Raw genomic sequence first — 13,039 nt, forward strand, 5'->3', positions numbered from 1 at the left:
CCCGCCCCTGCCCAGGAGTGTATTTCCAATGCAAGGCTTCTTTTGAACGCTGCGTAACCACATCAGCAAAACAGAGTATCTTAAAGCCATTACTCAAGAGACATGAGAGACAGAAAGAAGTGATTCCTTTATGGAATCATCATGTATGATCTGGCCAAAACAACTATTTTACATGCTACTACTCAAGATTATTTCATTATCACAAAACCAAATAATTTTGATTTTATCAAGAGAGTTTATAAAGTTTTAAAATACCCTTAAAGAAAAATTTAAGGTGTTAGAGAAATACTGTCTCAGCATGTTTGCCAACCAGATATTTTGCAATAACCCTATAAAGTACATGCTTAATGGTTTGTCAAATATGGGTAATACAAGTAATATAATCTGATTTCCTCCTTTTATAGTTGACCTTATAGTATAAAATGATTTTGTTGAGTTGCAAGTTATACACATTTGTTATCCAAATAATCCTAAGCCAGTTTAATACTGCCTATAGTGTGAAGAGTAGCAAATAATGGAACCCAAAAAGATTTCTGGAGGTAAGAATCAATGTTTTAAAGAAGGTTATAGGGGCGCCTGGGTGGCGCAGTCGGTTAAGCCTCCGACTTCAGCCAGGTCACGATCTCGCGGTCCGTGAGTTCGAGCCCCGCGTCGGGCTCTGGGCTGATGGCTCAGAGCCTGGAGCCTGTTTCCGATTCTGTGTCTCCCTCTCTCTCTGCCCCTCCCCCTTTCATGCTCTGTCTCTCTCTGTCCCAAAAATAAATAAAAAAACATTGAAAAAAAAAAAATTTAAAAAAAAAAAAAAAAAAAAAAAGAAGGTTATAAACCTTCTTATAGTTATAGCCTTGTATCTACAACAGGGAGAAGCCAGCATTAGACTCATCTAATTTCTTTTTAGACCAAGACCACACAAATAGAAATGAAGAAAAGATCACCAACTTCTATGATCACTTCTTTTAATATGTTGGATGATTCTACTGCTACTGTGAGACATGAAGAAGGTAAAGTAAAAAATAGTTACTCTGAAAGGTATATTCATAAGATTCACTTTAAGTAAATCCTGCAATTTCTTCAGAATTTTAGGGTAAGAAAAAGTTAAGGAATCACATAAGAATATTAAAGTGAGCAATTCCGTAAGCATGGTATTTTAAACATTGGAACGGGTCACCAAAGAGTAGTAAGGAGTTTTCTTTAACGTTGAAAACAAAGTGGAAGTATTAACTTACAACTACAAATAGAAGTTGGATTATATAACAATAATATATTAAGATCCTTTTTTGCATTGTCTCTGCTTTTTTAATACATAAGCAGTAACTCATTATCATGGACAATATTAAAAGGCATTATTTTATAAAGCATTATAAATCTAGAAATTATAAATCATAATACTCTCAACTGTATTCCATGTTTTTTTTTTGAGAGAAACTCCTAGGTTTTGCTTCTAATACACAGTGTGTCTCGTTTTCATTTGTCTAACTCAGCAAGCATTAACAAAATAGTGGCAATTGACTTTGCTCTGATTTATATTAGTACAAAATATTTCTATTTGCTAATTCCAAATCAAAGGTCTAATTTTAAACATCTCTTTGCATACAAAAGTCAAAATATTTTATTAGCCAGAACTAAAACAACAATTTGCTAAAGTTTAACTTTTTTATTCTTTATTTCAGAACTTAAAAAATCCAGGAAGAGACGCCCATTGTGTTTGTATAGATTTGTTAAAACTTTATTGATCTGGAATTGTTCTCCCTGTTGGTTAAAATTGAAAGAGTTTATCCACATGATTATAATGGACCCATTTACTGATCTTGTCCTTACCATATGCATAATTCTAAATGTGTGTTTTTTGGCCTTGGAATGTTATCCAATGAGTGAAGAAACCACCAGTGTTCTCAGCATTGGAAACCTGGTAATGCTCTTATATATTATTTTCATTTGCAGTTTCAACTTTTCTTTAGTCATCATAATCCTCATTATTTTATTTTGTAACTCCAATATATTGCAAATGAATTATATGCATACTAGATGAAGTATGACCTTCATCTACAACCCACCACCTCTAGCCCTGATTTGTAAGTGTTATTATCATTGAAAGGTTTATAGCTAAGGTTTAAAATTCTGCTACTTAAGTTTGAGATTCTAGTCAGTTACTTGGCAGTCAGGATAAATGGAAATTATTTATTTCCTCTCCCATCCCAAATATATCCTCCCTTGGTACCATAGCTCCACATCTCGGAGCAGGACAAAGGTGCAATAACAAATACAGATTCCTCACTGACACCTAAATTCTGAATCCTGACTACAACTGTACCTGCCTTGTCTGCTTTAGCTACCTGCCTTTGCCTCAGTTGGGAACTTATTCTTTTGGTAAGGTAATGTTGAGAGTCACTTGTCCTTTTTTTCCCCCCATACAATGCATAAAGCAAAACAGATTTCTGTGAGTTTAAAAACAAGTCACATTCAAGGAAATATGTAGCGTTTAATTTTCTTTTCTTTTATGGTTGTTGTTTGTTGCTTAGTACTAGTATAAATGGCCAAACTGCTACCCACTTTTAATTATACATTTACTTGGTACCAACACTATAGAAATTTAGTTATTTCTGCTAGTATAGTTTTCAAGAGACAGTTTTCAGAGGTTTACTATTTTTTTTTTCGCATAGACACTTTTACGGTTCAAAAAGTTAAATATCTTAATATGTACTCTATATCCCAAAAGAAACTGTTCAAAATAAAAATATTTTCATCTTTAAATATTCTCTTTTGTCTTTCAGGATAGCTTTTATTAAATGATTGAAGATTTTGTAGGCAATGTTTGACATTAGACTGTTAAGTGAAATGTTGGAGTCTATCATTTTTTTTTTTAAGTTTATTTATTTGGGAAAGAGAGAGAGCCCAAGCAGGGGAGGGGCAGAGAAAGAGAGAGAATCTCAAGCAGGCTCTGCGCTGTCAGTGCAAAGCCCAATGTGGAGCTTGCTCCCATGAACCATGAGATCATGACCTGAGCCAAAACCGGGAGTGAGATGCTTAACTGACACAGCCACCCAGGTGCCCCAGAGTCTGTCTTTAAAATACAGACTCCAATACTAATCAGATCTTGATAGAAAAACTGTGAAGACTGTGGCAGTGGAAACTTATAGTTTCTGTATATGTGGGTTCTGATGGTGTTATTGGAATCATATCCTCATCCATGTGTTTTGTTTTTGTTTAGATTTTTATTGGAATTTTCACAGCAGAAATGATTTTGAAAATAATTGCAATGCATCCATATGGGTATTTTCAAGTAGGTTGGAACATTTTTGATAGCCTGATTGTGTTCCATGGTTTAGCAGAACTTTATCTAGCCAATGTTTCTGGAATGGCTTTTTTAAAAATATTCAGAGTGGTAAGTAGAATCCAATATCTAAATTTTATTTTATGAAAATTTCTCTCAGTCTCCTCAGACACAACATGGGAAGAATAGTAATACCTATCCTATGGGGACATTTGTAGTAATAAATGAATTGATTCATATATAAAGAGCTTAGGAAGTGCCCCAGGAAGAGTAAGAAGTTTCCAATGCTGTTATTTCACCGAAGCATCAAAGTAAGTAAGCTGTTTGGTAGCAAATTTGAGGTATAGTTTTAGGAATCAGGGCCAGGGTTACTGGTCAGTTGTGAGGAGCAGGATAATGTGGAGTCCCAGGAGATGAATGCCAATGTATGACTAAGGAACTGCAATCAGGTGAGTATTTCTAAATGTAGAGTAGAAAACTTTATAAAAGACCAGTCAAGCCAGCAGAATGTTATTACAAAAATTAAGTCAGAATCGGTATATGTATGCCTGTAATATGGTGGTAGTAAGAATCAGAAAACTAGGCAAGGAAATAATGTTATTAGAAGAGTATTTATGGAAACGTTAAGTACTTGATAAGTAATATATTGTCACGTTCTAGTAAGAAGTTGAAGAGATGTAGCAGGAATAAAGAACAACTAAATAGACTTGATCTTATCCAAATAATTCTTCAGAACCTTGTCTTAAGTCCTCATCCATAGACTTTTCTAATGAGTAAGAGAAACATATAAAAGATGTAGCTCTCAAATTTATGGATAAAACAAGACTGGGAAATAAAAAATATGATAAAAGATAGTATCAAAGTATCTGAAAGTCTAACATGGGCTGGATATAAATGATTCAGTCTTACATAGATAAATGTGAAGTCCTACTCTTGAGTCCATGAAGTGAACTATGTACTGGAAAAAGTTGGGGAAGGTATAGCATATATAAAAATGATATTTGGGTTTAAATTTTTTTAATGTTTATTTATTTTTGAGAGAAAGAGAGAGTACAAATGGGAGAGAGGCAGAGAGAGAGGGAGACACAGAATCTGAAGCAGGCTCCAGGCTCTGAGCTGTCAGCACAGAGCCCGATGCAGGGCTCAAACCCATGAACCTTGAGATCATGACCTGAGCCAAAGTTGGAGGCTTAACCTACCGAGCCACCCAGGTGCCCCAGTGATATTTGGGTTTTAGATGACTAAGCTCACCGTAATATGGTGGCCAAAACCGTTAAGGTAATCTTGTCCATTTCAATAGAAACAAAAAATCTAGTGAAAAGAAGAGAACTATTCAGACTAAACCTAGAAGGCTGTGTTTGGTTTTTGATATGTTACTTTAAAATAAAATACATAAGAGAAACTTCAGTGGAATTCAATGGGACCTGACAGACTTTTTCAATATCATCTATATGTCAGAATGTGGGAGAATTTACAGTGTACTGTGAAAAGCAAAACAAAGAATGGACAGTTATCCTACCAGATATTAAAACATAAAACTAGAGTAATTATAACAGCATAGTATTGAATGGAAATTGGCAGACCAATAGAAGGAGATATGTATTGGTTTAGTGTAAAAAATACAGAATATGTGTCACATATTAAGAATTGTGTAACAATGGCTAGTATTAATAGTGCTCAAAACTGAATATTACATTAAAGACTATATATGTGTATGTGTATGATGCTGATAAAATGTACATCATAATAAATAGTGACCAGGGTTTTCTTTTTGTTTGTTTTTTATTTTTGTTGTTTCTTGCATTACTGTATTAGTTGAGAATTTTCAAGCTGGGAAAATACTGGCCGACATTTAGAATTCTGATGTTGATTCTGAGTAACTCATTGGTGGCCCTGAAAGGCTTGGTGCTGTTGTTGTTCACATTCATGTTCTTTTCTGCTGTGGTTGGCCTGAAGCTGTTCGGTAGGAGTTACAAAGAATGTGTCTGCAACATAGACAAAGACTGTCAACTCCCACACTGGCACATGCATGACTTCTTCCACTCTTTCCTGAATGTGCTCCGAATTCTCTGTGGAGAGTGGATAGAGACTTTATGGGATTGCCTTAAGGTTGCAGGCCAATTTGGTTGCCTTCCTTTTTACATGATGGTCATTTTAATTGGAAACTTATTGGTAAGTAATCCATGCTTTTAAATTTTCCTTGAAAAACTTGTGTAATGTAGTTTAGTATTTTCATGATGTGAATTTATGGGATCCAGTGGTCTATAACTGTGTTGTCCAATATGGTAGCCTCTAGCCACATGTGGCTGTTGATCAGTTGCAATACAATTGGCCCAATTAGAGATGTGCTACAAGGGTAAAATACCTACTGGCTTTGAAGTCTCACCCCCCTAAAATAACGTAAGTTATTTTATTAATAATTTTTATACTGAATGTATTTTAAAATGATAATATTTTTGATATATTTAGTTAAATAAAATGTTAGTAAAATTAGTTTCTGTTTTTGTTTGTGCTTTTGATGTGGCCACTAGAAAGTTGCATATGACATGCATCATATTTCTGTTGGAGAGCACTGGTTTATAACCTTGCTACTCAAGTAGCATTGGCATCATGTGGGAGATAGTTGGATCCCATCTCAGACCTATGGAAATCTACAGTTTAACAATATCCCCAGGTGATTTGTATGCACATTAAATTTTAAGAAGCACTTAAATGTAACACTGGTTGTCAAACTAGGTTGCACATTGGAATTACCTGGGGAACTAATAAAAATATAGTAATGTCTTGGATACATTACCAGAGATACCAATTTTATTGGTATGTGGACATAGCCCAGTCATCAGGATCTTTTACAATTTTTCGTTTGATTAAATTATGCAGTAAAGTTTGAAAATTGCTGACCTATAAAACTATGGTGCATTAGTGAAGAGGGATAGCTATCACTTTTAAATTCCCAGTAATTGAAGTGGTGTTACATGAATTGAGTAAGTAGCTTTTACTTCTTCTAAGCAAAGGGAATGGATTATAAAAGAAAATTGTTCTTACAAGGAAAAAAAAGGACTCAGTATTTGCTTTATTCATAAGTCATAGAAATCAAATACATTTTCCAAAAGACTGAAAAAAAATCACTGGTCAGATACCATTTTATCTATCAATAACCTTCCTCACTGCTTCTGTTTCACCTTGGGCATAACCTCTGTCATCCACTTATCACTGCTGGCATTCTGTTTAATTGTTGATGTACTTGTCTACCTTCCTTATTAAACTGTAAGCTCCACAAAGGAAGGATCATGACTTTTCTCTATACCATCAAAGCCTATAACAGGGTCTAACATGTAAAAATATTTCAATGATCTCGGCCTTTGTAGCTAATTAGTACACTTTCAACTCTCAGTGATATAACACTATTTTAACTGGCTAAAACAAAAATCAACATATATATCAGCATGCATAACTCAAAATGTCAGAGATAGATTTCACTTCAGTTGTGGTGTGACACATACATTCAAAAAAAAGGTCATTAGAGACAGACTTGTGTGTAACTCAGATCTGTCTTCTGTGTGGCCCTTGCTGGTAGTAGCCTCTATTTTATCAAGATGGCTGCTGCAGTCTAAAGCTTCATGTGTTCATATCACATCAAGTCTAAAAGAAGAGAAATTCCTGTTTCTTTTCTAGAAGTCACAGCAAATCTCTCCTATTATCTCATTAGCTCTGAGTCACATGTCCATTTGTGAACCAATCTCTATTACCCAGAGTGTGAAATATATTTATTATTTATTGTGCAGAGTGTGGAATATATTAACATATATTATGATAAGCTACTCAGAATCCTCTTTTGGAGCTGGAGTTGGCATCATTCAAAACACAAATCATACAACTAATAATAAGATAAGGGTGATTTCCCGTGAAATATTAAGTTTCTATTCCCAAAAGGGAATAGGAGAGGCTATGGTTGATGGCTATTGAGATAAACAACACACACACACACACACACACACACACACAGAGTTCAAAAGCAAAGAAGGAGAAATGCTGAGGCAATTGTATAATTGCATTTCTGCTTCTTTGTTTTTGAATTCCACTTTGTTTCTTATTTTTCTTACTCCTACTGATCAGAAACTTGATGTCAAAGGGCAGAGGGATTTCAGAATGAAATGGAACTACATGAACCTCCATTTCCAATTGATTGGTCATAATATTGCTTGGTTTGCTGAATCTTTTAAGCTTCATTTTTCTCAACAGTCATCATGTGTGAAGCGCAATGATAACAACTCTAGACTAAATACAAGGGGAAAAAATGTAAGGAGAGAATCTGTAAGGCTGTAGATCTCCCCCCATACTTTCAACTCATTACATTACAGCATTGTAATTTCACACCAAAACTCAGCATTTGTATAAAAAGAAGGTACTCCCCATTTTAAAAACTTAATTTTGTCTTGTTTGCCTAATAAACATTCCAGTGGTGATTCAGCCTGCAGTGGAACCGTAAAACATGATCATACACAAAAGCAAGTATTTAGATGGCTTTTAAATAGTTACATGCAATGCTGAGTTATAGAAAAAATAGAGTTCAGATCCAAGCAAACATGGGTTCAAACTCCAGTTTTATTATTTACTAATTAAATGCCTTTGTGTATATGACACTGTCTCTTTAAACCTCGTAATATTTTAATAGAAGAATGAACATAATAATATATGCCATATAGAGTTATTGTAAGTTAAATAAAAACAGCTAGCACTGTATAAATATTTATAAATGTTTGTTTTACTTTCTTTAAGCTCTAGAAAATAGTACCTCCCACATCTTTAAAATTGTGTTAATTAAACATTATTTAGAAGTTTCAGTTAGGCAAACATTCTACATGTTTCATTTGCAATTTAAGTAATTGCCACTAAGTGAACTGTGGGATCTAGCTAAGGTTACGTAAACCAAACAATGAGGGATATAGAAACATAAAAAGAAAGGAAATAGAAAATAGAAAATTCAGTTGCTTTTTAAAAATAAGACATTGATTATAAATATCTGTGTCATTCCATGTATGTTTACATATTCCCCAATTAAATATGTTAAGATACAATTTGAATAGTATTAAAATAGAAACTTCATACATGTTGAATTTCTTAAATTAGTAATCAAATAATTATTCGTACTTGAAAAATTCTTGGAAAATACTTGAAAAATAATTACATAAGTAAATCTTGAATTTCCTTTCTATTCCATATTACTTTATTTTGATGAGTTTTTCAATTCTCACCCAATAGATAGACATCATTGAGGTAAATGAGAGGGCAAATTTCAGGGGAGACATTTGAATGTTTTGTTTTATATACATTATTTCACATTTTATCTTTTAACACAAAAATAAGAAATACGTGTTTTGAATCTCTTTATAAAATACTGTGACTAGAACAAAGTCACACTAAGTTTATATAAAATTTTTCTTTATACCGTAATTCCAGAGAATTTTGAACTTCATTTTCAGCCTTTTAACAATAAAAAACAAATGTTTTTCAATCTTTATTTATTTTTGACAAAGACAGAGTGTTAGCAGGGGAGGGGCAGAGAGAGAGGGAGACACAGAATCTGAAGCAGGCTCCAGGCCTGGCCTGAGCACAGAGCCTAATGCAGGGCTTGAACTCAGGAATAGTGAGATCATGACTTGAGCCAAAGTCAGACGCTTAACCAACTGAGCCACCCAGGTACCCCAAGTCTTTTAACATTTTCACTGTATATGTATATCTACATTTGGTGTATGGGGGGATATGTTTAAGATATAAGAAATCTTAGATTGTAAGCTCTTAGTAAATTTTTCCTTGTCCAAATCCTGGCACAAAATCTATTTTTTACTCATTCTATAATTAATTTTTTCAACAAATATTAATCACTTATTTTGTGCCTAGTGTTGTGCTAGTTGTCTACTTGAGAGAAACTTGGTTCCTGCTCATATGAAGCTCGTAGTCATGAAATTTTTACCTAACACCTGTTCCTTATTTCACACTGTGCCAATAACTAAATGAAAGAAAAGAAACAACCAACTACCTTAAATTATATTTGGTGTTGCCTTCTTATATCCTGAACTCATTGTCTTTTAAGAATGATAGAAATGCTAGTAGTGTAGTTCCTATAAGGGCCATAAAGCCCCTGTTCATACTATCTGTAAGTAAGCTTTATTTATATATAAATATATTTATATATATAAAGCTTTATATATATATATAAATATATTTATATATTTTTTATTTTCATATTATATACTTTTATATTTTTTAAACATAATTCATGTCATTTAAACTTTGCCCTTTAAAAATAATGTGTAAAACATAAAGTAAATTAAGTCTTCAAAAGTTCAAGTATCTGAAGAGAGGGGAAGACTTCCAATAATAAGCAAACAAAATGCTCAAATTATTAGTTTAAGAGATGATCAGTATTGACTCCCTAACACTAAAACCCAAAAATATTATCTATACCCTACAATTACAAACGAGATAAAAATATGATTCTCTGGAAACTAAACGTAGCTTGATCATATTTCTCAGTGATAGTAAAGGTCAAAATATACACTGTCCTTCAGTTCAAATAACTTAAGTATTAGGAATTATTCTCCATCACTCATCTCTTTCTTATTTGACCAAATTTATTACCACAGAGAATCAATTAACCTACCCAAACCCTGCTACTAGCATATCACAAAGAAAACTAGGTACAGGCTTCAGAACCGGGACTGGGACTCTCTCCCCAAGATTCCTTGTGGGTTTGCAGAACCCATGAAGATGTCATTATACCTCTTCCTGGGATAGTGCTGAAGTGAGGTCAGCCACCTGAAGTAGCGATTAATTTACTTACCTTGGGAGAGACAGCCTGGCTCAGGGAAGGAAAAAAAGCTTTGGAATAAAATTAACTTAAATTCAATCTGTGTGACCTTGGATATCTGACATCTGTAAGCCTTGCCTTTTTCATGTCTAAAAGAAAATCAATGATATTTCATAGAATGTTGTGACCTTAAGAGTTCTGGCTATACTGTACAAACCCTTAGCACAGCATCTGACCCACTGTATAGGAGTAAGAACTGAATAGCCTAAATGGCATTGTGGTTCCTAATTGTTTTCAAATCTCAGGTCAGCTTTTTTTTTTTTCAAGATTTTTTTTTTTGTTGTTTAAAAGGAAACAAAAAGTAACATAAACTTAACCTCATTTGTTTCCTCATTTAGATAATTTACCTGTTTCTGGCATTGGTGAGCTCCTTTAGTTCATACAAGGCTCCAACAACTGAAGAGAATGGTGAAGAACAAAATCTCCAGCGTGCAATGGCAAGGATTAAGAAAGGAATAAACTACATGTTTCCTAAAATATCATGCAAAAAACAAAACATTTCAAAGGAGACAATGGACAATGTAAACAATGTGTATGTTAGAGAGAATATTTCTGACCCTACCCTTTCTGATTTAAGCAATACCCAAGATTTCTTCAAGGATAAGGAAAAAAGCAGTGGCACAGAGAAAAACACAATGACTGAAAATGAGAGTCAATCACTTATCCCCAGTCCTAGTGTCTCAGAAACTGTACCAATTGCTTCAGGAGAATCTGATATAGAAAATCTGGATAATAAGGAGATTCAGAGCAAGTCAGGTGATGGGAGCAGCAAAGAGGTAAGATGTTTTAATATCCTGATTACTTACTGTTGATTTATGGCATTTTGGTAAGAAAGTGAGTGGGTGTTGAAGTTGCGGAGAGTTAGAGTACACATTTGATCCTAGCTCTACACTCCTTGCTCCTGCTTTTATGCTTCTGATGAAGTTAATTAACCATTGTAAGCTTCAGTTTCCTTTTCTATAAATGCAGATAAAATTGTATCTATTTCTTAGGGAGGATAGGACTAAGAAAAATAGCTCAAAGGTGCACAGAACAGTGCCCAGTCTATAGTAAACACTTAGTAAACATTAGAAAATATAATTTTAAAAGTCTATAAATTTATAAGCAGGCAGTGTGGGGTGATGAAAACATACCAAAGAAACTTAAGTTTTCAAAATCGATGTGTATTATTAGAGAAATCATTAAACTCTCCTGGGTGTTATCATCTTTAAAATGTTAAATTGGACTACAGGATGGCTAAAATACTTTCTTATTGGCCAAAAATCTAGGATTCTCATCACTTTATTTGTGCAGCATATACTATAACGTATATAATTAAGTTGGACTAAAAGAATAATGAAAACCCACCAGTTTGAATTGTGAACAGTGTGTAGCTTTATCAACTCATGGACAAAGAAAACAAAACAAAAAAGCAACAGCAAAAACAACAAAATAACCCAACACATTTAAAGAAGGGTAGATATTGCTGTTAACTTAGCTTCTAAAATGTACACCCTACTGGAAACATTATTATTGTCTTCATTTGCAAGCACCATGTCTTGGTAGGAGGTATGATTTAATAGAAAGCTACATCTACAGAGATCACATCTGTTCTGCAGGCTTCTTGCGTTGTACCTCAGTAGGGAATCATCTCAGATCACTCACAGGCACTGGGGAGGGGCAGAGAATGTCTCTTTCCAGATCCCCAGAAACGACTCTGGCATTATCTTGTCTCCCAGACCTCTTCCAGCTTGGCAACTGCTCTGCAGTAACTTCTCAAATTGGCCTAATAGGAGTTGAATTGTAATTATTCAAAATCCTTCCGGCTCCTACTGAAGGCCTTTTTCTTTGTGTTAAAAAAACATTTTCACTCCTTAGCATTCCCAATATTTTGAGGTTCGTTTTCCTTTAATTAATACCATTTCTAGAAAACAGGGAAAACTGTTCTCCAGCTACACTTGTATATCTTCACTTATAACTTTGACTACCATCTATTTCTGGGTAAAAGTGCTATTTATCACAGCACATTGTGTTGAAATGCTCCAGGAAAACTTCTTGCCAATCTAATTAGAAAGTCTGGGATATGAAAATGTATAGGAAAGATGACACTAAATATGATTGTAAATGTTGAGGCTTCAGAAGTTGTAATGTATGCTGCCTAATTACTTGGTCCTACTGATTGATTAGCTACTCATAGATTTATTCACTTATCTGTACATTTGTTACATATTTTAGACACTTTCCAGATTATGCAACTCATGAGTACTTTAAGATGCTGATCTACCAAAAGCCAAAGAATAAAATATAAAAATCACATGGGATCTGATAATTCTGAGATACATTCTTTTCTTTCTTTTGTATTTAAACTTTCAGCCATTGTTTAGTTACAACATAACTATATAAATTTTAGAAAAATAATGTCAAACTTTATATCAAGTTTTATAACTTTTTTCATAATGTAGCAATGTATCAGGGTCACTTTCTCATGCCATTAAGTCATCGTCTAATAAAATTATTTATACTTTTGAATCCCTATTGATTTATTTATAAAATTAGAATAATACATACTAAAAGAGGTTTGGAAAAATCACATCAAATAGTTTATGTAAAAATTCTAAAATAACATATAAATATAAGGTATATAATTTTCAATTATTGAATGCCTAAGAATTATATATTATTTGTTATTTACTCTCATATTGCTATAGCCTTTATTTCATCAGAAATAATGAAAATATGAGAACTGAAATAATAAAAGTGATGTGTTTAAGAGTAATATCCTGATGGATATATATTTTTAGTTGAGCGCCAAATGTCTTATTGACAACTGACTATGTAAGATCTAAAGCAAATAAGGCTTCCTAATGATATTTTGTTGACACTTATTGTGCATGAGACCAAGAGGTAGGACAAAATAT

General features: G+C 33.6%; 1 protein-coding gene across 1 annotated transcript in view; it reads left to right on the plus strand.

Moving 5' to 3' along the window:
- SCN7A (sodium voltage-gated channel alpha subunit 7) overlaps positions 1-13,039 on the plus strand; it is a 79,363-nt gene that overhangs the window by 44,140 nt on the left and 22,184 nt on the right. The window contains exons 12-16 of the mRNA XM_053908035.1: positions 899-1,001; positions 1,671-1,909; positions 3,209-3,382; positions 5,087-5,443; positions 10,481-10,918. Of these exons, the coding sequence (XP_053764010.1) occupies positions 899-1,001; positions 1,671-1,909; positions 3,209-3,382; positions 5,087-5,443; positions 10,481-10,918 (1,311 nt within the window). The remainder of the gene's footprint in view (positions 1-898; positions 1,002-1,670; positions 1,910-3,208; positions 3,383-5,086; positions 5,444-10,480; positions 10,919-13,039) is intronic.

This window comes from Panthera pardus, unplaced genomic scaffold (assembly GCF_024362965.1).
Source record: "Panthera pardus isolate Hobbes unplaced genomic scaffold, ASM2436296v1 HiC_scaffold_10, whole genome shotgun sequence".
NCBI classification, from domain to species: domain Eukaryota; kingdom Metazoa; phylum Chordata; class Mammalia; order Carnivora; family Felidae; genus Panthera; species Panthera pardus.